At 43.2% G+C, this 27,510-nt stretch overlaps 2 protein-coding genes across 14 annotated transcripts; one reads left to right on the top strand and one right to left on the bottom strand.

Moving 5' to 3' along the window:
• The first annotated feature begins 1,237 nt into the window (after positions 1 to 1,237).
• On the top strand, positions 1,238 to 4,745 carry LOC112453273 (tubulin alpha-1 chain-like). Its single transcript, XM_025013914.1, has 3 exons — positions 1,238 to 1,432; positions 2,955 to 3,177; positions 3,266 to 4,745. The coding sequence occupies exons 1-3, from the start codon at positions 1,430 to 1,432 to the stop codon at positions 4,390 to 4,392; spliced, it is 1,353 nt and encodes a 450-aa protein (XP_024869682.1). The 5' UTR covers positions 1,238 to 1,429; the 3' UTR covers positions 4,393 to 4,745.
• A 276-nt stretch (positions 4,746 to 5,021) lies between these two features.
• Positions 5,022 to 26,256, bottom strand: LOC112453196 (protein hu-li tai shao). Of its 13 annotated transcripts, none has more exons than XM_025013855.1 (15): positions 20,453 to 20,563; positions 20,088 to 20,274; positions 19,606 to 19,988; positions 18,967 to 19,416; positions 18,747 to 18,883; positions 18,534 to 18,651; positions 15,815 to 15,928; positions 15,603 to 15,695; positions 15,171 to 15,366; positions 14,876 to 15,013; positions 14,655 to 14,726; positions 14,136 to 14,210; positions 9,068 to 9,135; positions 8,175 to 8,318; positions 5,022 to 7,578 (listed from the first exon to the last, which is right to left on the bottom strand). In XM_025013855.1, exons 1-14 carry the CDS (start codon positions 20,561 to 20,563, stop codon positions 8,190 to 8,192), a joined length of 2,271 nt encoding a protein of 756 aa, XP_024869623.1. In that variant the 3' UTR covers positions 5,022 to 7,578; positions 8,175 to 8,189. The 13 variants fall into 13 exon arrangements, with proteins under 13 accessions (XP_024869623.1, XP_024869625.1, XP_024869637.1 ...); XM_025013857.1 differs by having other exon boundaries at positions 8,175 to 8,303; XM_025013869.1 differs by lacking the exon at positions 8,175 to 8,318.
• Positions 26,257 to 27,510: the final 1,254 nt, after the last annotated feature.

The raw sequence follows: 27,510 nt of genomic DNA, 5'->3' as shown, positions 1-27,510 counted from the left end.
AATTTTAGATAATGCGATCTTTTGCATCAATTATGTCAATTCTTCTAATACTCGATCGATGTTTCGGAACCCGATGTTTCGCGATTCGAAATTCCAAATTCTCAGAATATTCTTGGAATTTTAGATAAATTAGGTATCACATTGTCCAATTAAAATTACGTATATTAATTGTAAATGTATATTAACCATTATTCACGTAATGATTTATCTCAAACAAAATTCTAATCACCACTTTTTATTTATATACATTAAATTGTGAAAAAAAATTGCTGCTGATTGAACGTTAATCAACATCTAATAACGCTTATCTAAATAACATTTACACTATTTTGTTAACGTGGATAGAATTATTAACTTTTCGTTGTTTGAAATAAAGCTTAGAGATTAAGGACGATGAATTCATATATAGCCAAGAAATTCTATTTCAGCAATTGTCCCAGTTGAATTAATCGTCGACCAAGTTAATCGCGGACTTTAATCGAAGTCTCATTCCAAAGGCACGAGGAGCACGCGCGAGTCAACTCTTTTCATCTATATACGACGTGATATATCGGGATCGAACTTCTCTTTTTTAAGAATCTATCACAATTACTGTAATCGCGGACAATAAGCGGGTTTAATTGCAAGTCGCGGTGATAACTTTGACGAAATGTCGAAGATTACAATTTTTTTCAAATATGCGATTTACGTTTGTCGTTTTGACCTTGCAGAAGGATGCTGCCCATTCAACGGATGCGGCAAGCAAAACGGATACAGTAAGGACGCAGCGGCTATTCTAGGACGGAAGTGCACATATACACGCGTGCACGTTTAACAGCCGAGAGCCGAGTTCGTCGCTCCCCGCGATATATTTACGGTGCTCTCTAAAACTGTCTCGTGTCCACAGTGTCCACACAGGAGCCCAAGTTTCACCACGGACATCGCGAGTCCTCCTCGCTTTTTGTTTTCGTTCCCCCTCACCGCGCGGATCGAGGTAAGCCGGGAAGAATATAAGAAGCGAACCGTGAAAAAAATGCAAAAAATCTCTCAACGATAATATCGAAGGACGTGCGTAATAGGTAGCTATTAATCCTTGCAGATTCAAAACCGATTATTGAAGCCGAGGGCGAAAAAGGGGGGAAAGGATTGAACTTTATAACGTTCGCTCCAGCGTGATTGGGTCGGCTGCGTACGGTCGGTTACGCAATCTCATGACCCTACATAGTCGGATAAGCGTGACGAGCGTCAGAGACATAGGCGGCGTGCTCCTGGGACGGGCGTAGAACGGGTATCCACCGAAGCTATAAAAGACCGGCCGTTCTGAGCAAGCGCTCAGTCAAGCCGAGATCGTTCGAGGGAGTTCCATCGCCAACTCCGTTCAAACGGCCGTCAGGAACGTATCACGAGCAAGCAGATCTCACTACGAGTCTCCGTTTCGTCATTCGTCAAGATGGTAAGGACCTTAACCTCTTCCGCGATAGTAAAATCTGTTCTCTCTTCTTAAAACTATCGCTCGTCGATCGTTTCTGCCTGCCGTCGTGGGCAAGTGCGACGTAACGACATTGGCGAGAATTGAAGCCGGATCTTTCGTTGACGAGCGACCCGGTATATCGAGGTGTACGATTGCAGATATGTGTGTCTCCCTTTGAAGGGAAGCGTGGAGAGAGAGAGAGAGAGCGCGCGCGGTTATTGTTCGAGGGAGGATCCTATCAATCTTAATCTGGTCGAAGCAGCGAATTTTATCTAAGGATGGATCTTGCCGATTGGCGCGAGTAACGTCGCCGCGAGCGACGCTCGCGATTGCATTACGTTGGTGCTACTTTTAGAAGCAAAAATTTGCGCGATGCAACGCGACAAGCTCCGCCGTAGCGAATGGTTTGTCTGTCGTTGGCGGCGGGCGGCGACGGGAAGAAATCTTGTCGGGCGTTGACGAGAGACTGAGGGCCGGAACACAATACAATGGTGCAGGCAAAAGGAATAGGGAATAGGAACGGAATGCATTGATACACGGCAGGTTGAAAATCTACATTCTGTTGCTATTCCCCATTCCTATTGCCTGTACCTTTGTATTATGTTCCGGCCTTAAGGGGATCCTGGAGGACCTGGAGTGCACCCTCATCCAAGCGGAATTAAAAATATCGATAATTTTGATCGTTCTGTCCTTATTCAACGAGTTCCTACAAGATATCCGTCCTCGTCAGATTGCAACGCCATGTACGCTGCGTGTGTGTACGCATGCATGAAATCTGCGATCAGCGGAAATATTTCTCATTAGGCTTTTAATCTTACACATTGTTCTTTGATCTAGTCCGATTAGAGTAGGGTACTTTCGATTTGTACACGTAAGCTATAAAATTCGTATATCGAACGAAAGTTTCCATGAAGTGATAGCTCTAGATATAAAAGGTTAGGTACACCGAGTATCAAATATAATTTTTTCAATTCTTCCAAGTTTTTAGTCTTCAATTTACCACTCCATTCATCATTTCTCTAAACGTGTTAATAGGATTTCAAGTTTGTAAAGCCAATTCGTAGAAAATCGGACACCTATAAATATCAATAATTGTCGTTGCTCCAGGATCCCCTTAATGGCCATATTCTCATATTCCATCTCTGCCGACCCTGGAACTTCCTACGTATATGCATATATTATAGTCAGCATTGTGTGTTGTCAGAGATGTATTTGTTAGATGACGGGGCACGTTCTCCGTCTTAAATTATCTGTAATCATTATGTTAGAAGTCTATTTATAAACTTGACATGCTATATATTTTTATATACGTGCATGTACATGCTCTGATACGCATTTTATATGCGAATATATTCTAATGTATATATTTTTCGCGTGCAATTATTAAAATAAAATTGCAAATAGAATTTTGATTCATCTATTATGAATGAGATCTAAATTCTAAATATAAATTATAAGTTTAATCAATTTAATGTACGATTTTTAAGTGCAATATTTTTTGCAGCGTGAATGCATATCCGTCCACGTAGGACAGGCGGGAGTACAAATTGGAAATGCCTGCTGGGAGCTGTACTGTTTGGAGCATGGTATCCAACCCGATGGGCAAATGCCGTCTGACAAGATACTTGGGGGCAATGATGACAGTTTCAATACCTTCTTCAGCGAAACCGGTGCCGGGAAACATGTGCCGAGAGCGGTCTTTGTCGATCTTGAACCGACCGTCGTAGGTGAGTAATGATATCACGTTACGCACAAGTTTCCTTAAAACGAGCGACAACCGGATGACTGAAATCTCACTCACCAATGTTCTTGCAGATGAAGTACGTACGGGTACGTACCGGCAACTCTTCCACCCGGAGCAATTGATAACCGGCAAAGAGGACGCCGCCAACAATTATGCTCGCGGCCACTATACGATCGGCAAAGAGATAGTCGATCTCGTTTTGGATCGCGTTCGCAAGCTGGCGGATCAATGCACGGGACTCCAGGGTTTCTTGATCTTCCATTCGTTCGGCGGCGGCACCGGGTCCGGTTTCACGTCCCTGCTGATGGAACGACTGTCGGTGGACTATGGGAAGAAGTCGAAACTCGAGTTTGCGATTTATCCGGCGCCCCAGGTCTCGACGGCCGTTGTCGAGCCGTACAACTCGATCCTGACAACGCACACCACCCTCGAGCACTCCGACTGCGCGTTCATGGTGGATAACGAGGCCATATACGACATTTGCAGACGTAATTTGGACATTGAACGCCCGACTTATACAAATCTGAATCGCCTGATCGGCCAGATTGTGTCCTCGATCACGGCCTCGCTGCGTTTCGACGGCGCGCTCAACGTCGATCTGACGGAATTCCAAACAAATTTGGTACCCTATCCCAGGATTCACTTCCCCCTTGTCACCTATGCTCCCGTCATATCAGCGGAAAAGGCCTATCACGAGCAGCTCTCCGTCGCCGAGATAACAAACGCCTGCTTCGAGCCCGCGAATCAGATGGTCAAGTGCGATCCTCGTCATGGAAAATACATGGCGTGCTGCATGTTGTATAGAGGCGATGTAGTGCCGAAGGACGTTAACGCGGCAATTGCGACTATCAAGACCAAGCGCAGCATTCAATTCGTTGATTGGTGCCCTACCGGTTTCAAGGTCGGCATCAATTATCAGCCGCCTACCGTCGTTCCCGGCGGTGATCTCGCCAAGGTGCAGCGTGCAGTCTGCATGTTATCCAACACGACGGCGATTGCAGAGGCTTGGGCGCGGCTCGATCACAAATTCGATCTGATGTACGCCAAGAGAGCCTTCGTGCATTGGTACGTAGGCGAGGGGATGGAGGAGGGCGAGTTTTCAGAGGCGCGAGAGGATCTCGCCGCCTTGGAGAAGGACTACGAGGAAGTCGGCATGGACTCCGTCGATGGCGAGGGAGACGGTGCTGAGGAATACTAACCATCAAGATTCCTACTTCTGTCTCTTCGTATTTCGTGTATTTATACTACGACGCTTGCCACTTATTGCTTAAGCGATTTTTTTGTTCTTTACCTGATTTTATAACGCAATCTGAAGCGACCTATTGCGAATTTTTTTTTCTTTATCTGATTTTATAATGCAATCCGAAGCGACCTATCGCGATGTAAACTTTTCCCATTGCTTCCTATCCGATCCCCTCCCCCCCTCTCCCCGATTTGATCCTTACACATATGGAATCTTCGACGAGAGAAGCGTATTCGCTTTTTTACAATTGTCACTTGGTATCGTTTTGAAGAAATAACTACTGAGAAATATAAGCACATCTAAAAATACTTTCTCGTGTATTTTGTTGTAATATTATTTATATATTATATCAACCATTATACAATAATAGATTGCATTAATATACGTCTTCGATCGTACAATTATTACCAATCATTACATGATACATGAATACGAGTGAAGGATGAGGAAAGAGGAGGCGAGAAGAAAGTATATATGGGCAAATATTTCTTCACAGATGTGTCATAGTCAGGTCGATGAAGCACGTGGGCTCTCGCGCGCGATGAATCGTCATCATTTCGGAGGAAGAAAGCACGACGTGCAAATTCGATTGCATCACGAGCTCAGCTCGCAATTTGTTGCACTTTAGATACAATGCGGCGATGGTAAAATCGCGTTGACCTTAATAATAAAACTATGATAATAGCGATGATAATATTAATACAATATTTTGATAATAAACTAAAAAATAATAATAGTGCGAATAATAATAATCACGGTCGTCAACATCGATCTCGATAAAAACAGCGCATAATAAAATATATTAAAATTTTCACTTCGCGCATGCATTGATAAAAAAAAAACTTGCAAGCCAATGTGCATGTGCGCTTTATTTTCGTTCTCATTATTATCTATTCGTCTAGTCCTTCCAGCCACACTTCGAGCATGAATGATTCACAATGCTCAAACTGTTAAAACAGCACTATATATCCTCCCCGTTTACACATACTCGGTTCTACGTATAACACGACTCTGTGTTACACGCAGTTATACATACAGTTATACATATGTTATATATAGATATATAACGCCGACTTTTTATTTGTACAAAACACACGTTGTATAAGCGGTCGATCGTCAATTATAGATAAATAACGTAATCATTAGTGCTCGAATTATCAATTTGAACAACCACTCCTCGATAGCTTCAACAAGCCAAAGAAAAATTGCAACGTTCCGCATTTCGCGACTCTAATTGCTCTTTAAGCAATTTCTTACTTAATTAGAACGCGTGACCATTTTTTAAAACAGCACGAGACTTTGGGAAAGATATATTCTTACTTACTTGGTCCAACCAAGTTCGACTTGTTGAAGTTACTGCCAAAAGCTGTTATTCAACTGCAGATGACACGCGACGACCAAAAGGCAAATCGAATGATCAATTGTTAAAAAATCAATAGATATACTGTAAAGAAATGCTGAATGTTAAGACTAATCGATTGAAGATACGAAAGGCACGTTTTTACACATCGATGAGTAATTAATCCATTATATAAAAGGGGAAATACAAAGGAAAAAATCATTAGTTATTACATGGTTCTGCGCTTCTATATGTACAATGAATATTCGTCGTAATAAACTCGGATTTGAATGTTTAAACTATTAGGTCGAATAGGTAGATAAAATTGAAAATTTCGTGAAAGCACACACGTCGCCGTACTTCGGTTCCACTTCGGCTCCACACTGATTCTACTTTACTTTATACCATTTTAATGGACATACCTAAGCTTACCGATTTGTTCAAATTTGGTAACAATACAAGCTGATGAATGCCGTGAGGCATGACTTACTGCCTGCATAACGCTATCTTTTTTTTTTCTTTATTGAGTTGATATAACTTATAAAGTATTACGTCGATAGCCTTATAAAGTATTATGTCGAAACGCCAATCGATAGACAGTTGTAATAAAGTTTTCAACTCGGTAACAATCGTAATCGACGGGATATCGTACGGCACAAATTACTTTATACATATCACGAAGACGAGTACATCAGTCCGGGAGTCAGAGGCGATTTCTATTGTCCGGGATGCTTTTGATACAGAGGATAGTCTCGGTGAGATCCGTAATTCTCGCAACGCATTTCTTTCGCACGCCAGCTTCAAATTCTAGAACACAGCCTTTCGCATTCACTTCTACTTCTTTTTTTTCTTCGCGATAAAGCCGATCCAATATCACCCAGTTGGAATTCACGAATTCGTTTGAGGTAAAATGTGTTTCGATCAACGTTCACGTAACGTTTTACGTGAAGTATCGCATCCCTCCGTTTCAAGAGAGACCGTACGAAAATTTTCTCCTAATCTATAAATTACCAGTTAAAATCAAAGAATTGAGACAATCTCGAGATAGAGGAAAAAAATAGAGTAGAAGCAAATAGCAACGATGACCATAATAGCAACAACGTCGACAACGACGACGAGGATGATTATGATAATAGCGATGGCGGCAATAATAATGACGATAACGATAACGATAACGATAACGATGATAATGATGATGATGATAATAACGAAGACGACGACGGTAGCGGCGGTAGCGACGATGATGACGTTGATGTCGATATCGATGATAACGACGAGCAGAAAGAGGACGACGAGAATTACGATGGCGACGACGATGGCAATGGCAACGGCGTCGACATTGGCGAAGTAAAATAATAGAGACGACAATAATGATGACGCCTCTCTTCCTCTATCTGTCTGTCTGTCTTTCTTCGTCGCAAAGTATGCATATGTAACTCTTTATTGCGTTACACACAAACGGGATAGGAGAGGCAAAATTAAATAGCGGATTAAATACATTAGCGCGACGCTTAACAAATTAAAAACGTAAAAACATTAACAGTACAATATAGTTTCCTTATCGTAGACGTAATGCGATGGCAGTCTTGAGTCCTGGAAAGATGCTGTGATTGTTGCTCGTTCGCTTCGATTTTTCCTCGTGCACGTCTCATCCCACCTCCGTTTCATCTTCCGCCATTCGTCTGTGCTTCGTTACTCGTCGAATCTCGTCCTTTATTTTAAAACCGAGCTCGTTTCGATCTTGTGTTTAAACTTGCATATTCGTTTTATTTTTTACGAGAAGCTTTCGCTTGTGGCAGTGTCTGAAAATATAGATGTTAATTCAACGTCAATAACGTTCGGTATCTCACTGCATATGCTTCGCATTGTACATTAAATAAATATATATATATTTAATTATTCATTTACGCGAAAATGTAATTCTACCAGAAAAACATGATTTGATCGTTGCTGCAGCCATATGAATGAAATTTAGCGCGAGCGCGTCTAATCTCTAGAGGAAAAGCTTTGACTTTTCTTCCATACCTTCAATGAGCAACGCCCGGGATCAATAAATTAACCACGTCGACTGGGATGATCGATTGAGCGAGCGAGCAAGTTGCTAAAATTTGTCATTTATATATTCATCGGAGAACCGCAATACTCTTCAAAATTACAGTCGATATTATAAAAGATCGGTCTGAAAGAAAGAATAGCGACTCGCTCGATCGTATGATCGATTTGTAGATCACAGATAATAAGAAACGTTCTAGCATAAGCGTACTAATGTTCATAAGATAGAGATAACGACGTTCGATAGATCTGTAAATATGTTTGTTCGCAAATCGAAATATATTCCCTTACGTCGATATCAAAATCCAGAGAATAAAATAGATTGATTTTGAGTGGCAACGCTTACCTGAGCTACGACTACCTACGCCTCGACCGACTTCTTCTTTTCCTTCTTCTTTTTGAGGAAGGATGGCGTCCTAAGGCCCTTCTTCTTCTTCTTCTCTTTCTTCGGCGATTCCTCGCTAACGCTCACATCCTGCGACATGGAACCCTTAACACGGAAGGTCCCAACCGTAACCATAAACCTTTCTGCATGCACATGCATAGAGCGCCGAACTTTCACGCTTAATCGTTCTATTAAGTCAATTATCTGATCGCATGCAAATCGATACGATAGAACAGTTTGTAGGAAGCGAATCTATGAGCGGCTATGCCGGCTGTAATTGTGACAATTGATGCAAGAAGTGAAGCGACAATCCGTTTGCGAATCGGACACGCTGTTATCTCTTGTAGCATTGTAAATCGAGAAATGTCTTATTCTATAATTTTATTACGAAAACAGCGTTCCCATGTATTATTAACGATGTATGAGATATGTGAGATAATGTAATATGTGAACGAAACCCGATGTACACATACCTATGCGGAGATTTGTACGAGTCCACTATTAGAGCCATCATTTAAAACTTTACTCTCTTTTCGAATTATAATACATATATTTAAAAAATATTCAAAATGCACTCGTGTATCACAATTAGCTTTGAAAAGAGAAAGTTGCGGAGCAAGTACTTCAAACATTTGTTTCAGTTCATTATAATTCGGAAAACGAGATCTAAACGACTTGCATTTGTGTGATTATTTTTTCTCTAGATTCACCTGAAGTATCAACGCAATCAAGAATCGTTTCAAATACGAATAATGAAATGCGAAGAGTAAAGAAATTAACGTCTTACAGACCGACTTTCCGCATATGGTATGTGTCTCGTGTGTGTTTGATATTAAAAGTATATTACGACAAACCTCCTTGCTACTTTGCGAAAAAGTACTGTGATGAGCGTCCGAGTGATCGCCGTTTACGGTATTCTCTCCTAAAACACAAATAATTGATTATTCGGGACGTGAATCCTCAGATCACGTAATAATAAGATAATCCGTAAGATAATAAGACAGCCGATATTATTGCAAAGCACAATCTGTAAGCCAAAGGATTAAAATTAATCCTACCGAGCTGTTAATTATGTATTATCGTACTTTAAACTGAAAAATGAAAAGAAGCGAGAGAAAGAGACAGACATCTTACCTCTCGAATAAACGACGTTGGTTGGTACTCGTCAGAGTATACTCGTTCATGGAGATTCGTTATATAAAATCAATCATTCCCAAGCAAACACGTATTAGCATCGATCATTCGCAGCTTGCAGGACGTGCACGTACACCATTGAAAAGGTAACGGGATAAACGGTGAGGATTGACGCAGGTTCAAATAGAGAGACGGGTGCAGAAAAATGATAAGAAGTTTTATGTGCAAACTTTTATATCCATCAAACACCTCGCTATTGCGGTAGATATTAGAAAATGTATTCATATAAAAGTGAGTTATGTAAGCATTCGCAATGTAAGTTGATTTAGTTACAATATTGTTAAGGAGGTAGCGTAAGTGCATATCGTAATGTAACAATCGATTGAACTTATTATCACATACCAAGAAAATAAAGTAGAACATTAAAATTAATACATTGCACTAAACAACAAAATCCTTCGTCTTTAATTTCAAGTTACGTTAAGTATGTTAAGTCATGCACTTAACAAAAATGAAAAACAAAAAGAAAAAACAGAAAATCAAAATTGAGAATACTAGAAAAACAAAATGACATCAGTACTTTTATGAATGTCAATGCTAATTGGCGTGTAATTGTCAAATTTTCTTTTTTGATCCATGTGCTTAAAGTCGATCGCGCAGGAGATGCGCCTTGTTTGTACATAAAGGAACGATAAAATTATAAAAGCTGTGAGAAAAAATAGAATCATCAAAACTTAACAGATACTAAAATAACGCGAATCTCTTACACATCTAACGTTTGCGCGCGCGTACTTATACGAAGGGACTAGTCTTTCTTTGTTATCTTTCTTAAGATGTGTATAAAATCGACGCGTTAAACGTGCACAAAAAATGACATGCTAGGTCGAGCGTGCAAACTATTTGATACCGTATGACGCTTTTTACAGACATTCTGAATATTAAGAGAAAGAAATTTTAAAGCAACCGACACGCAAGTTTAAACGCTATCGCAACGCGTTGCGGATGCACGTATTTCGACGAGTCAATCGTCGAAACGTCTTTTTTTCCTTTTCATCGAGGAAAACTGTACTCTTTGATGATTCAATTAAACAATTGTCGAAATTAAGATAGAACAAGATGTCGTCTTTCTGAAAGACGAGTAAAGCGTTACACGTTCAATCGCGAACTGTCCGCGAGCGCTTTCTCCAGGCGAATGAACTCTTTGGTCTCGTACGAATACGACATGCAATCTAGGGAGGAGTCCCAAACGTCGCATCGTTCCTCAAGATCGTTCATGTCATCGTTGTCCGAGATAACGACAGAGCTGACGTCGGAGATCGTGTAGGTGTCATCGAGGGAGACAGACTTCCTCGTGGGATTTACAGTACTTTCTTCATTAACATCACCGGCATCTAAGTGACACAACGGCTCATTGTCAGGATTTTTTAAAGCGGTCGTGACAGAGTCGACGGCCTCGCGCGAAGCATCGTCCGCCTCCTCACTTATAGGCGTCAAACAAGTCAATGGCTCCCTCGATTCCGCCTCTTCGCGGCAGTAGGAGCATCGATCGCACGGCCACGTTTCCATATCTGATTTTACCACGGTTGCGCTTTTGTCGTCCCTTTTACCGATACCGCGATCATTGGCGATCAAGTTTTCGCCGAATATGCGAAGATGGGCACCCGGCGACATCTTCGCATATTCGTCCGTCGAGACTTTGACAACGCGGAAGTTTAATTCCAAAGCGCCATTGTCGACGGCGACGATCGGCAACGTTTTCGCTACGGTGCAAAACTCGAACACGGCGGGGGATTCGCGATTCTCCGTATCATCTACCTCCATTTCATAATCTCGATTATTGTCCGATGACAGATTCCCCAGGAAACCTTTGAGGCGACAAATACTGTCAACGTCATTGCCGATCGTCGTGAAGACATCCGGCATGCACGCTCGATCGGCAGTCTCCACGAGCGAGCACTCGTGACGGTAGCCGTCGATCAAGTTGCGCACAATTTCCCTCATGATGCTAAGGTCGTAAATAGAGGAATCAAAATGCAGCAAAACGTAAATGGACTCGATAATCTCGTCGATGATCTGCTGTACGACTTCCACAGCGTCGTCCGGCGACGCTTCGTCGGACGCGTTGAGATCGGCGATGATCTCGTTGGCGGACTCATTGATCCCGTTGTGAAAGATCTCGCCGTCGATGTCCTTCAGCTCGCGGATCGTGCAGCTCGGTAACTCGAGTATGTCGGAACCGCCTGTCGAGTGCCTCTCGGACGTGGGCTGTTCCAATTCCGCGTAGCTGTTACTGTCGCTCGACGACCTGCGATCTTGCGTAGACTTGATGCCTTCCACCTTCGTCGTCGGCTCTATCCATATGTAATCGCTCAACGGCTCGTCATTGTCGCTTCTCGCTGAATCGGACTGCCATTCCGACGAGCGTTCCGCCAAATCGTGCGAAGTATCGTCGTTGCCGCTCTCGTCCTGGTCAACGGCCGCCGGCGGGGTCAAGCTGTAAATGAGGCTCATATTCGTCGAGTCGAGATTGTACTTGACACAGGTGTCCGTGTCGGGCAACGCGTCCAGTTCCGTCCTCGACGAGGCGATATTCACGTCGATGCTCTCAACGATCTTTGTGATATCGTTGCAATATGACTCGTATGGATCGGTCTCTGAGTTGTTCGACCAGCTGCCCTCGCACATGGAGCTCTCGATCCAAGATCGAACGTTTTGTTTCCTCAGTTCCATCGTCGATTTCAGTTCGCCGTTTATTTCCTTATCTGCCGGTGCCTCTTTATCTTCGTCGCATTCATAACGATCGATCGACCGCTCGTCACAGTTGTTGGAAGATAAATCGTTCAGTGGCCGCGCGTCTTCCTCGTTATCGCTGTTATCATGTTGAAATGTTTCAGCGCAGCTGCGCGCAAGTGTCACTTCCGTATTCGTCGCCGTTGATGTTGTCAATGTTTGCGATTGTTCGTTATTCGTGCCGGCCATCGAGTCCGATTTATCTCCACGAGTTGAAGACTCCGTTTTTACAGAAGCAACCGTTTCAATCGTTAAACATTCAGCCCTTTCACGGTGTCCTATTTCCTCCTCTGTCTGACTGTCACCGTTTATATGGGGCACAATATTACGCAAACTCGGCGTCTTCTCCACGTTAACACGTTTAACAAAACTCGGCTGCGCGATATTCGCCCATTCCACAGAATGCACCGCGACTTCATTGCTCGACCGTGTTTCACCGTTCTCGACGCATTCTTTAGTACTCGTGTTTAGAGATGGATCGAACAATTTTACAAGATGGTTTACAAGCGGTTTCATATTCGAGCTCACCGTGGAATTTTGTTCAAACGTTGACCGATTCTTTTTATTATTCGCATTCGTCACCTCCGTTCTTGACGATGCAATTGAGTCCGCGGCTAAATTCTTTCGACGTTCGAGATCTCCGAAAAATTTCTGCCTCGCCTCGTAGCGCGATTTTACGAAAGCCTCGTCCCGAGAGATCGCGTTCAGCTCAATCTGGCTTCGCCCGTTAACCAGCGTTCTTGTAACTAGAAGAGGTTTCTTTCGTTCGGCGGTCATCGAGGTTCTAACGTTCTCCAATCGAAGGCTATCATAAGGACGTCGGATATCGGAGAACTGCCGGTACATTCGCGCACGCTCGCTGCTCATGCTGCTGCAATTGCTGGCTAGTTCGCAATCTGCAAGCATTATGTCCAAATGTATATCTCGGACATGGGAACCGGCGAACGATCGATCGGTTTGCTCGCTTTGGAGAAACGGAGAGAACGTTCACGATCACTTGGATACTCTCCACCATTCGCGAGTCTTCTTCGTCGCTTACGCTGCGCTCGAAATAGAAACTCTACATCCATCCCCTGACTATGCGTTTCTTTATTTTTATGCTAGAAATGTATTGTTGCGCGCAAACCTGCTATTTTGTTCATCTATCCCAAATATGACTATTACTCACAGCGATTTTTGTTACAGTGCAAAAGAAAAAAACAGCTATCTCAAATTTGTATTAACTATTATTATTCGTTATTATTATTCTTCATCATTCGTTAATTTCCCATTGAAAACAAGAAATTCCAAAGTGTGATTTTCATCTGAGCTTCGAATAGAAATCGCATTTCGGATTAAGTGTAAACCACGTGTATTTTCAAGATCTATATAGCATTTCACGCAGAAATAAAGAAGAAATGAGATTAACGAAAGTGCATGAACATTAGTTATTGGTGCAAGCATTTATGATCGTTATTTCGAGTGGCGAAAGAAGACGAGAAAGCTTTCGAGACATGTGCCGTATACGTAGACAAAAGCATGACAAACTTGACAGCTTTGCATACATATAAATGATAATATGAAAATGAATATATTTACACAATCTTTAATATATTCTATATACGTGCATTTTATGTAGTTATTGCGGATGGGGAGCGTATTCCATACTGGAATACGTGCACTTTATACCAGATGAAATATATCTCAACCAAACGAGATTAGTCAAATCGTATCAAAACTATGTACAAAGTTAAACTGAAGATAATGTATCCTTTATATCGCAATTCGGGCTACATTTTACGACTAAACATTCATAATTTCGTAAAATTTTCTCCTTTTATAATTGTCCATTTTTTCATTAATCGTAGAAAAGTCACATGCAGGTCTAATTATTTTACAAATATAACGCCAGATACGATTTCTTCAGTCGAACATCATACACAGTACGTACCAGAAAGAGAGTAATTCGGAATGATGGATTAGATCCATCTCTATTTGCCTGTATAAAATAAAACTCACCTCCTTTGTAACCGCTTGGTCGTTCAGTCATTCTGTAGCGCATCTCATTAAGGTACTCTGCAGTAGCATCATTCACTGTATATTAAAAATAAATACGTACACGATTCATATCTATTCATCAATAAAATGCGCCTCGTGATCCGATGTCGTTATAATGCTATATGTACATAGTACCTCTGACAGTCACGAAATATAGGTTTATCTGTCTCGCAAATCATTTACCATTACAATGGACAAATATCGTGCAAAATTATCTATCTTCGTGCGCGATTGTATAACGTGCTATATTTACTGATTAGTGGTAAATTTGTTATAAAGGCAGAGATGCAAATGTCGTAAGAATTGACCGCAAACAAAAAGCTATGGCCATGCAAGAATCGGAGTTGAATTAAAGTAAACATCTCATTGTAATATATAACTTTACTAATCACTCGTTGAAACACCTATGCAGGCTAATGAGATGATTATTTGGGATAAAATTTAAAAAAAAGGAAAAAAAAAAGATGAGGAAAGACTCACCATCGCTTAACACGACTTCGGGTTGACTCGGCGCAGGCACTTGTTTCGTTTCTATTCGCAATACTCGGGGTTCTGTAGAAAAGGAGTACACGCGAGTGTTCGTTAATGACGTAGAAAATAAAAATGTAACGATATGATTTTATCGATGAAAGGTCAGAACGTGGTACACATTCTATGATACGTATGGAAACCCCGTTCGTGAATTAAGCACATGAATTTACCGTCTCTACTCTCCTCCTCCGTTTCCGAAGTAACAGAAACCGGTGACTGAATAGGACTCTTGGCAGTGCTGGATTCATGCGTCGCACGACTGATGTTAAAGGACGACAAGGCCTCGGATTCTGACTGTGACTCATCGTCTATTTACAGAATAGGTAATATTAATGGTTCCGTTCAACGTCCGGTGAACATTAAGTGAACACAGAATAATTCTAAGATACGGGGATACATAAATACAAGACGCATGCAAAAATACGGGAAAAAGATTGGATGAGAAAAGTGACGAATGGAACTAACAAGGATCTCCCTTCTGTTTGCGTTCGACTTCTCTCTTGTACTGGTCCAATTCTTGATCCGTGACGGCGTCGAAAGGATTTTTGGCATAAGGTGTCTTGTACACCATCGCATTGTGTTGGAAACCACGCTGTATAATACCCTTGCTAGCGGCTCCTACTAAAACTACTTGTTCTCCGGTACCACTAATTGTCGCGTCCTTGTAAACAACGAGTATGCAAGTTAAAGATAACATACATATTTTATGCAGGGATTTATGAAGTAATTAATAATAATCAGAAAGATGCTAGTGTTGCAATTCAAATTCAGATCAGAACAATACGTGATTATCGCTACTTAATAGGAAGCTTTTTTTCTTTCTCTCTTTGCTAAATTTATTAAATGGGACGTATCTAATTTGGTTTAAATCAAGAAAAAGATTCGATGCTTGTGTACCTGCATTTTCTTAGCTTCCTCCCATGATACACCTTCCAGTATATGAGATTGCGGGCCAGCCGATATTTTTTCTGCTCGTCGATAATCTTTAATCTATGGAGAAAGTGTATCAAATTTGTACATTCCTATTTATGCATATTGACCGATGTGGAAAGAGAGCAGAAACGAAGACAAATAGAATATATAATTCAAATGCAACGGCCAATACTTACCTGCTGTTGTAATTGTTTGAACTCCTTTGGGTTGGTATTTTTCGGAACAAACTGAAGAGCACCGTCTATCTTGACTGGTGTGCTGCTATGGGTAGGAGATCCGTCAGACACCCACTGCACACAAAACCAGAACATTAGTCGACCCCCTTCGAATCGTTGTGAGAAGCAATTATGCTAACATAAGATAAAGACTCTTGCATGCTATGTGTGCCTGCTGCATATTTTTCCTCCCCTTTAATAGATTATCCCAGAATAATCAAAACTGGCAACATATCTTTAATAACTTTGTAATTTTGTATTGCAGCTACTGTTGCAATCGACATTTTACATAAATCACACTCAGTGTCTTGAGTGATTCAAAATAAAATTCAATACAATTACATGCAATACAAATGTACAACTCGGCAATCTGACAACAATTAATTGCTAAGCCTAACATTTAGTTTCAAGGAAGTAGCTTAGATTTTCTAAATGTAAAGGGTCACTTGATCTGGTTTTGTAAATGCAGTGGGGCTCAGTGTAACCAGGCCAACGAGATCTTGATGATGAGATCAGGCACACATTCATACAGAGTCGTGAGAAATATTTATATATATATATATTTTTTTTTATACATGTCTTATATATATTGTGGCAAAAGTGCGTTTGAAAAATGCTTAAGATAAGATACAATATATTAAATCATTATTTTATTCCCTTATACAATAATAATTGAATAAAATGCCACAAATTCGAAATGCCAAACTCCATTGTATTTCTATTATATGCATAACATTTTTATCCCAAGATAAAAATTTGCGTATAAGGCTACTTGACGGAGGGTAGTTTCGCAGAATAGATAATCTCAGAATCTTGTAGTTACTGTTAATAAATATATTGTAGACGACAACATACATATAACTTCGCATCGCGTTATAGAAAGTGAGCTAAATTTATTAACGTAGCGTCTGCGGGCTATAAATAGTGCTTGGAACGCTATTAAAGTTGAAGTTTCATTAAAGTTGATATAATCATCTCTTTTAAACAGCACGTATAACTTTATTTAAACATCAAGAAGCTACAGAAGAACAGTCGTTAATATCTTATATATAAAGGTATTTAGGTATACTTATACTAACGATTGACTGGAATTCAACACGTTAATGTTTCGTAACTTTTGTTTGCGGAAATGTTGACCGCTCTCGTTCTGTCTCTCGTTTTGTGTTTTATTATATTCTTATTATATATTTTTATAAAAGATTCTTGTTTATTAAATAGAAATATATTATACTAAGAGAACATCTCTTTATGATTTAAAAAAAAATGAGTTATTCTAATCATGCCATCAATCTTTGTCGAAATGCAAATAAATGTTGTAAATGTACAACAAAAAAAAAGAAAAGAATTATTGCCTATAAAATATTTTTCAATTGGCAACAAATTAAAATAAACAATTATTTAATACTTGTTATGTACTGATGACAGTTCGTTATAGTCGATATTTTTTTATATCGCGGAAACATTGCACGTATATGTTGATGAAAATTTGCGCATCAAAAATTAGTTTTGATTTAAATAATAAAGATGATATCTTTTCGTTAATATGTTATGTTATCAGGTGACCAACGTTTATACACATAAATCACGTACGCGCGTGCATACACACAGGCACATATACACACATTGGTCATAGCGTCTAAAACTGTGATTTTTTTGCTCCAACTTTGAACTTTTAAGTAATTCGTTATATCGCATTAATAAGCATTTATTATTAAATAATATCAATCAAGCTCTGTTGTAACAAGAGTTAGAGTTATATCTATATAGTTTAAAAAGAGCAATATATCGCTATATATGCCAGTACATTCTAACCAACATCAATAAGATATATTGTTTGTTCAATGAGAACGTTTGCCATGACTGAAATAGTTACATAATATAAAAGGTATCATCGTTAAGTTATCAGCAGTTAATGTTGAGAATTAATGGTACAAGTTGGAATGCGTGGAATTTATATAAATAATCGTGATTAATTAGTACACACATACTTGGTCTCTGATTGTACAATAAAATTAAAATGCATAAAAAAATTTGACAAAAACAAGACAAAATTACACAACATAACGTGATAAAATGCAACTGACTGCTAACAAAAATGGAATAACCAATGCATTACATATCGCATTGCATATATGAATATACTATCTATTTACGGCCGTAAATATGCGCACTTGTCTTTCTCAATCATCGCTAAAAATATCTTCAACATTGTTCGATAAAATAAAATAATTATTCACGGAAAACAAACCAAAGGATCTTAATAACATTACCGTGGTATTAAATTTACGAAAATCTAATATCAACAAGGTATTTTCTTCTAATTAAGACAAATTTGCGATACAATCGCAAAGCAGAAATATCAAAGAGTCTGAAAGAGAATTATATTCTCAAATCAAACTAACCGAAAATCTGATAAACGATTCTACAATCTATATATCAATATATGTTATAACTATTAATATATATTAATATGTCATAACTGTTTAATTTTGCACTTGATACATTTAAAGCTTTCCTTCTTCGTTATTATACGCAAATCGTAATCCGATTAGCAGCCACAATACGCGATTATAATTGCCAAATAAAAGTGCTTGCTTATATTAGATTTAGCATCGGGCGAAATCGCGCGGAAATGAGTAAATAATTAGTCGGTCTTATTCTCAAAAGTAATGACTTCTACCTTGGTGATCTTTTTAGGATCGGGTGTTCCAGTTTCCAGGATCTCAACCTTCTGGTAAACATTTGGCGAATTTAACCAACGGGATCTGTCTGTACCTTTGCGTCCGCCCTTCCACAGCCTGTTCAAGAAAAGAAAAAAGAAATCGACTAAGCGTTGACCACTTTATAGCGTCGAAACAAAATATCCCCGAATTGAGGGAAAGTGGAAACCTACCCTTGCTTATACAATTCTTCCTCTTCGAGTAGATATCCTAAGGATGATACGGCCGGTGGAACTTCAACATCGTTTCGCGGTTTCGGGGGTTCTCCCTTTACAAGTGGATTTCTATATATGTAGCCCGTACGGAATCCCTGAGAAAGAAGAAGAAACGACATTCAGATATATTCCCCAACGCAAATATTACGATTATAGTGAACGATTAAGACAAACTTACAGCATTATCGAGCATTCTCATAAGGGCTTCGAATTCGGCGCTGCCGATTCTCCAGCGTTTCTCGAGTTTCTCCGCGAGAGCGGACGACTCTACTGCTGAACTCTGTTGCTGAGGGGTTGGTGGTTTTCGCGACGCTTCGAATATAGCTTTCTTCGATTCCTCGCTGATAAGGCTTAGATTGTCTACGCCCGCGGGCATTAGCTTCAGCTGCGTCTCGCAGGCGACTACGGTATTGTAAACGTTAAAGAACGCCTCTTCCACTGTTTCTCCACAGCAAAGGGCACCGCGATTCGTCAGGAGCATAACCTTATTGATCGGCCCGAGATTTCTAGCGATCTTCTCCCGTTCCTCCGGGTCGACGGAACCTCCTATGTACTGATGAGTGCTCACTTCGCCTATCACTATGCTCTCCTGATCGATTGGTAACAATCCACATTTCAAGGAGGAAACCTACGCAACATGTCACGCGTGTGTCAGTCAATTCCTTTCGGAGCAGAGCTAATAAATGTTCATCGTCAACCGACTATTAAAGCGACATCGCGTAATCGAGACATCAAACGCTCGTGAAAGATACATGAGACAAACGAGAAACGGATCATCGGAGAATGAAGAAACCGGAGACACGAAACGTTTACTTACAGCGGTAACGGACGGAGTAGTAATATGAATAATACACTTGATATCGGGTCTCGCAGCGTGTATTGTCGAATGCAATTGGAAACCAGCGACGTGCACGCCAAAGTTCGTCGTCCCCTGCTCGATAATTGTGCCTTGCATGTCCACCTTGATCAAACTCGAGGCGGTGACCTCGTGATAGAGTAGCCCGTAAGGATTCACCAGAAAGTGTTCCTGATCCTGATTGAGACGGGCGGTGATTTGCCCGCCGACGCCCTGCGTCCATCCGTAGAGATCGAGCAATCTGAAGACCGCCGCCATCTTGCACCGTAGCAATTTCTCGCCCTTGGCGTATCCCATGCTTTCCACGCCGCGTATGTCGTTGATAGGCAAGACGCAATTTGAATCTACCACATTTCCGAGCGAATCGAGTTAGAGTAAAGTATAAAAAAAAGGGGAGACGGCAATTTCAAGGAATGACAATTTTAAAGCAAAACAAGACTAACTTTTGAACACATTGCCGTTGAATCGGGCTCCCTGTGCACCCATCATATCAGAGATCTGTTGCAGGAGACCAGAGGGTCCAGCACCGTCCCTCATCTGTGTCTCAATTATACGTTCCAGCTCTTCCCGGAAGATTCGCGAGTTCATCATCATCTCGACCCTCTTTCTCCTCTCCATTTCTCTCATATCCTGTAAATGAATAGATTCCTCTTATTTAACATATTTAACCATGTTTGAATTAATTCGTTTACTTTTCAAGCATTTCTCACGCGCTGGCGAAACTCGAATAAGAAATCATTGCGTGTCGAACTTTCTTCGATTTCTATTATTGAGAAAACGTTAAAATGCCGTATTCCACGAAACTTACCGCATCGATATCCGCGGGTCTGATCTTGGTTCTATCATCTTCCGTCAAACCGTCATCCACCACTCCGTTCGTGTGTAGCTCGCTCAATGCTTGTTGGCTCGTGTCTGCCATTTTCGAGCCTCGTACAAGTACCGGCAACTGTAAAATGTCATGTTCTAATATCACCACTAGCTTAGCAAAAGTCTTGATGAATTTTCGACGTTAATTATTTCAATTCGTGTAACGTAGGCGTTAAAAATAGAAACGCACAAAAAACTAAAAAGAAAAATATTAATATAAATAAAATATTATTTACTAAATTGTGTGTGTGTGTGTGATATTAATTCATATTGATACTAAATAATCACTTCGCGTGGCTATTAAAGATTTCTCAACGCGTCCGTTCTAAGAACTACAGCGGACAATGGACAAAGAAATGGAATCGACAAGAACGACTAAAAATCGAAAGCAACGAAGGTCTTGCAGCTATCAGTGTTTCGCCGAAACGCGTAAGTTTCGCCGTTTCGTGTACGCGAAAGCGGCATTTTACGCTCGTTTCTCCCGAATCCGGTGCGAGGTATATGGACACCTTACCGGTGTGCGATCAATAAAGTTGCGGGGCCCTACCGGGAATCGTGTGCGTGCAACGACGCGGCGAACCCAACCGTATATACGCGTTACAACAACGCGGTTCCCTTCGTTCGGCGCTGCGAGGGACGGAGGGGTTTCGGGGGTACCGCGTGTCCGTCATTCGATTTTTTTTCCCCTCCCTTAATTAACCGCGGGCGTCGTTCCGTTAACGATGTAAAATAGAATGCTCAACTGTGCCGGCTATTTTACTCCGACGCTCGGCTCGGCACGGGATATCTGTGTCAACGGTCGTTCACCGCTTGACTTTCCTTACGCCAAGTACCGGTGCATCGCGCACCACGCAACGCTCTCGCACCCGGCTACGCGCGCGTATCCTCATCCTACGGCGGCGCGGCGCGCCGTCGCGCTTTTCACCTTTTCACGCCGCGTTTCCCTCGCCATCCGTCGGCCGCCGGAAATCCCACGCTGAACGTTTCGCTAGCGTGAGCATCGTTACGTCGCGACCGCGACAGCGCGCGTTCTAATTCGCAAAATGTAATCCCTTTCGTCTGGCAACCGCGTCGCGCTCTCATGATCGATATAGACGAGAGATCACCTCCTAGAGAGGTGAGAGAGCCGCAAATCGGACAAGTCGCTTCTCAACGAAACCGATTCGCTTCGCCGCCGGCGACTCGAGCTTCCGCGACTTGTTACCGCGCTGGGAAACGTCATGCGCGTGCACTTCCGCTGCAAAAGCGAACGAAATAAAGGAGGAAGCGAGAGGAAAAGAAGCGCGATGGTTGACCGCAGGATTACGTCAGCACGCAAGCGCGAAACACAATCGAACCCGTCCGATTGTACGACCAAATTCTTCCCTCCGTATGATTTTTATGCGTGTCTCGCACTTCTTGATACTCCACCGGGATGGTAATCGATAATCCCGTGGACTTGACGGGAGAATAAAAGACTGCCAGCTCTCGCTACTCTGTTTACTCGCGTTGCGTTATGTGTTTGAGATTTATATTCGTCGATTATCTCATCACCGTGTTACGTCTTGTCACTATTTTTGCTTGCACACATATATATATATATTTATGAATATTATCAATATTCTTTAATATTGATTATGAAAAAATTGATATTAATATTTATTTAATTTTATAGGTATATACGTATAATAATATTATCAATCATAAGACTAACTATAATAAAATTGATATTAATATTAATTTTGTATATATCTATATATATATATATGTATATGTACAAAATAAATTGCTTATAAACGCAAATCCGGCAAATCGTATCTAACGAAAATAACGCGCGGTATTCGTAGATTATCGCTATTTGAAACCTTGCCAAGTACAAACGACGCTCGACAAGCGATTCGTCAGCCAAGATATATGTATACTTTCGATACACTCTGGACCGAATTCAATTCGGGAACGCCGCTCGGAAGAAAAAAAAATGCAGCGGCGACCGTGAACGATGATGAACACTCGGTGCGAATTGATGGTAATTAACGTTAAGGGGTTGAGGTATTCGGCGTAAGTGGCTTCGTTTAAGTCCCTCTCGCATATACGCGCGTTTGGCTTCGTTGTCAGCGCGATATACCGTGCCATAATATCGGCCGCGATATTGACCAAGTGGCAATCGACGGAAATAAAAAAATAAAAAAGAAAAAGAAGGAGGAGGACGTTACGTCAACAGGAACGCAACGTCCGTCCCACGAACGACGAATGCTCGACCACAACGATCTTTTCCGAGCAGACGGAGAGACGGCCCGTTTCCGTAATGCGTAAATCACTGTGGCTCGATTACGCGCGCTTGGTGCGCTTCGAAGCAAAATGCGTATTCCCCGTTTATTCGCCAGCAGCCACTCGAGCGCGGCCAGCGCGAAGTTCTACCTCGGTGAAGTTGTCTAACCGCGAGATCGGAGGAGGCACAACGGCAAAACCTTCTATTCCAGATCAGTGGGGTTCCATCTTCGCGGAGTCGTCGCGGTACCGTCCCATTCGCGCAAATACGCTTATCTTCGACGATAACGGGACAACGCGGGTCTCTCTCGGTCTCACCGCAGGCTGAATGAAAGCGATCGCGGCGGGCCGGGCTCGCCTCTATGCTTACTGGCGCGAGTCCGCGAGTCCTCGTCTTAAAATAGAGAGGGACCAGGGACGGAGTTGACGCGCGGCACGATCCGCGCGCGTTTCTTCCCGCTGATCTCGCTTCTTTCTTTCGTTCCAGGTATCGGGGAGTCGCGTGTTCGGGGGAGATACAACCGTTTCCCGTCTCACTTTCTCTCTTTAAGCGGCGCTGAAAACAACGAAGAGCAGGTCGGTGAATAATTCAGCGAATAATCGGTACCACGCGTCGATTCAGAACGGTCCATTGTCAGTTTCGCTGTCTCTATCTCGGGCCCGTTCCTCGATTCGACGGTCGTGTATCTGTATTGTGGAAGCGGCCGTGATCGAGGGAAAAAAAAGAGGGGAAAGGCTCGAAACGAGTCCGTTGTTGTGGCGACGCTCGGCGCGAGGACTCGTATGATACAATGATTAGACCCTTACGCAACCCGTAGCCGTGGAATTATACGCAGTGCGTACGTGAGTGCGTGTGCACCTGCACACGTGCCTGTCGCTGCCGCAGGTCTCACTCGTTCCCGCAGGGGCCCGAAGAGATATACGGGTTCCCGAGCCGATCCGTTCCGAGTTCTATTGTATCCGTTAAGTCTAAGTCAACCGGTCTCCGAGGGTCTCTAAGGACGATATTCAATCCGCTCGATCATGAATTTAAGATAGTCCCAAGTCTAGTCTAAAACCTCACGATTCCATCCAGCCTGAAAAAACAAATAAATTCTACAAAATAATTGTAGAACCATCTCTCACAAACGTATCTCAAGACTCCCCTACGAACGTATCGCCCTAATCCTATCAATCCCAAGTTTTTCCCTCGCTCGGGTTATCGACGACGAAGGCGTTTACGCAATTATCAGGGAGCAGCGGGACGAGCGATCGATAACGCGTGACGACGGCGATAAATCGTCGGGGGGCCAGAGCGTCGATCGGCGGAAACGGCGTTCAGCGACGACGACCTGGCGCGATCGGGCGACTTTTGACAAAATGGCAATCGCGCCATTGAGTATTTGTCGCGCACCACCGAGATGCTGACATCATACGCCAAAACGAACGCGCGAACGCGGATTATCTGTCCGCCGTCCGCGTCGGGCGGTCGACCGGCTTCGACGCCGCGCCGCCGGACACTTAACGCAATGACGTCATGGTTAATCGCAGATTACGCCCGTCGTAGCGAGCGAGTGTCCTGAAACGCTATCAGCTATACGAGAAACGAAAGTAACAGCGACTGGGAGAGGGAAAGAGAAAGAAGAGACACAATTGGTCACGCGGAGTGGGTACACAACGATCATCGATTATCGGGCTGCCGCTTAATATTAGCTTCTTATGTCGCGTTTTTAACCTTTTTGTTTATTAATTTTTTTTATCTACGGTTCATCGCGCGTCCGCATCGCGTCCCGTGCTCTTAAAGCGGCTGTCCCGAGCTGTCTGTCGAATGTAGGTCCCTAAAACCTGTTGTTGCGGCGACCATCAACGGAACACACAATCGAAAATATCGGAATGCGTGATTCATCAAAATATGAGAGACGTGTCCCGAGGGAGAGAGATTCTATACGTCTATCTATAGCCTACGGTCTCAGCGGCACCCGGACGACGCGGCGTCGCAAATCGGAATCCCGGACGGGAATTCGGTTACGAGCGACGAAATACCGCGACGGACTTGCTCCCGACATGACACACAGTCCCGCACAACGTGACGGGCAGGTTCAAAGCGCGATACGGCACGGCCGAGCCGTAATTAGCGAAGCGCGACGACGTTTAACCCGAGGCGTCGATCGCCGCCCATCGAGTAAGCGCCGGAGTGACGGCGAAGCGCGAGCGCGCTCGAGATAAAGAGTACCGCGGGGTGGCCCGCGTCCGGAGACGGAGTACCGTGGCAGCAAATGGCGACATATTTTCGGAGGGGGAGGAGGGCGAATTTGGGGATCCCGATGCTCCGACGGGGGAGGGGAAAACGCAGAGCCCGATGGCTCGTCGTCGCCGACGGAGGGTCGTCGCGGCGCGACTCGCGGCGGCGACGGGGAGTCGCGTGGCCACGTCGCGTCGCGACGCGACGCGGCACCCAAGGGCCGACGCCGACACACCCCTCGCGCCTACGTCATTCATCGCCGGGCGCGAGTCGGCGAGCGTCGAGAGGGCCCAGAGACGGAGAGCAGCGCGACTCCCCGTGCCGTGCCGAGAACTCGCCGTAGCCGTGTCGTCCCCGTGACTTTCCGACTCGCGCAGATCGGGATGGCCGTCGCCGTCGGGCGGCCGACGGCAACAACGTCGCCTCGGCGAGGCGAAGCGAGACGAGGCGAGGCGCGGACACTTACCTACCAGGGAATCGCCGCCAGCCGCCAGCCGCCGCCTCCTCCTAATCCCGTGATATGCCCGCGCCCGTTTCACGAACCGTACAACGATGGGCGACTCAACTCGGGCCGCGCTCCGCGTATCGCCGCTCCTCCGCGCGCGCGGCTGTTCCGTTCGATGAACAGCTTCCCCCCGCCGCCTCCTCCCCCTCCGCCGCCGCCGCCGCCGCCGCTGCTTATGCCTCCGTCACTGCTCACCGCCTCTTGTCACCGCTTCCACCGACGTCACCGGCGTCGCCGCCGACGACGATGATGATGATGATTTCCCGCACGAGTTCCTCCCTCCGTCGCTTCTCCGTTCGACACAACGAGATTTACCGTCCGCGCATCGACGACGCTGCGCGCCGCAGCCGCACCGTTCCGACGGTACGCGAGACTCTCTGAACTCTCTCCGTGGACGCGACCGCGACGCACGTTCCGTCTCACCACCACGGGGCACGTCTCACCGATTCTCACCAGGGCGTCGCTAGGCGAGGCCGAGATCGCGCAGCGTGGAGTCTCCGTGCCGAGACGCCGCGCGGCCAGAAGCCAGAACGCGCGGGATCGATCGGGGGTGGTTGGCCGTTGACTTCCCGACGGTTACCGGTCACCGTTACTGATTGCCGACACTTTCCGAGTAAACACCGCGCGGTCGTGCCTCGTACGGGCCATGAATACCATAGACGGACACCGACGAGTCAACCGAGTGACCATTGAACGGAACGCGAGGTGTGTGAACGGAACTTCCGAAACTTCCGAAAGCCGCACGCGCGGACCTCTGGCGCCACCTGCCATCGAGCGCGGCAACTTTCAACAGACACAGGACTGCCAACACCGCCGTGATTGGGCGCGTTCAGCAGACACAGCAGTTGCACAACTGTTGAGTTTGTCTTATCAACACTCTGCGTTGCGTGGTTGGTTCTAAAAGTAAGAGCCACGCACGTTCGACTGCTACTGAGCGGCTTGGTCTGCTGAACGCGCGCATTCTCTTTTCTCTCCTCCTTCACTCCCAGGATTCGACGTCGCGCGTCGTCTGCCCCGAATTGGAACGTGCACGAAGCACGATTTATTCCGCGTTATCTTTTTTCCGGCGATCTTAATCTTAATAAAATTACATGAAAGATTTTCTTAGAAAGATAACAGATTTTTATTACCTTTATTACTTTGACAATGTGTTGTTAAAGCCAATGATTGTTGCAATAGCGTACGTTTCTCTTTAGACCAATATATCGGTATCGCGCAAGAACCAATATTCAAAACTCGTGTCATATGTGCGTGCGATTAACAATAAGATAAATTTTAAATAATACAAATTTTATAATTGGTTGAAAGACGAATAAAAAAAATTCTACAATTTTTTCTCTTTGTTATAATCTAGTACGAGAAGATCAGGCTGATACTAATGAATTCTCAAACCCGATAAGATCACTTACCTATACGTTAAGGAACAACGAAAAATAGCGAGTGCCGTGCCTCTCTTGGCACTATAAATTAACAATTAACTTACGCTACTATTATCTATCTTGATGTGATCTTATGGCCCTAAGATCACTTACGTCAAGACATATACCTAATACGTCGATTTTTGTATTATTTAAGGGTCGACAGGAGTCATTTAATTATTACTATAGAATCGTAAAATCCGTATTATGGAAAAAATAATGAGAAAATCGCACTTTAACTATGATATTCGTAATCAGCAGCATCGCCTTCAAGCTGCTACAGAGCGATTTTTTGGAAAAATGGTCAAAATAAAATTTTCGAGTTTCTATATAAAAACGACATTCACTATATCAATCGCAAAGGGCGATGGAGTTGTACTATACGGTCAAGGATTATCCGTCCCATCTTGAAAAGAAAATGAAATTTTGTGCAATTTTTACTCATTTTTTCGCTCCCGATAAATATTAAAAGCAATCAGGGTGACTTCAGTCAAATTAATTAAATTTCCATCAACTTAATTGGTAATTAAATCAGCCAGTAGAATTGCTTAAGATAAATTTCCCAGCTACATAATTCAATGTCCCTATGAGCTCTCTTTTCATATTAA

This window comes from Temnothorax curvispinosus, unplaced genomic scaffold (genome assembly GCF_003070985.1).
Source record: "Temnothorax curvispinosus isolate PA1 unplaced genomic scaffold, ASM307098v1 QBEX01000305.1, whole genome shotgun sequence".
In the NCBI taxonomy this organism is placed as follows: Eukaryota; Metazoa; Arthropoda; class Insecta; order Hymenoptera; family Formicidae; genus Temnothorax; species Temnothorax curvispinosus.
The sequence above is the reverse complement of the archived record's forward strand: the minus strand, read 5'-3'. Positions and strand labels throughout refer to the sequence as shown.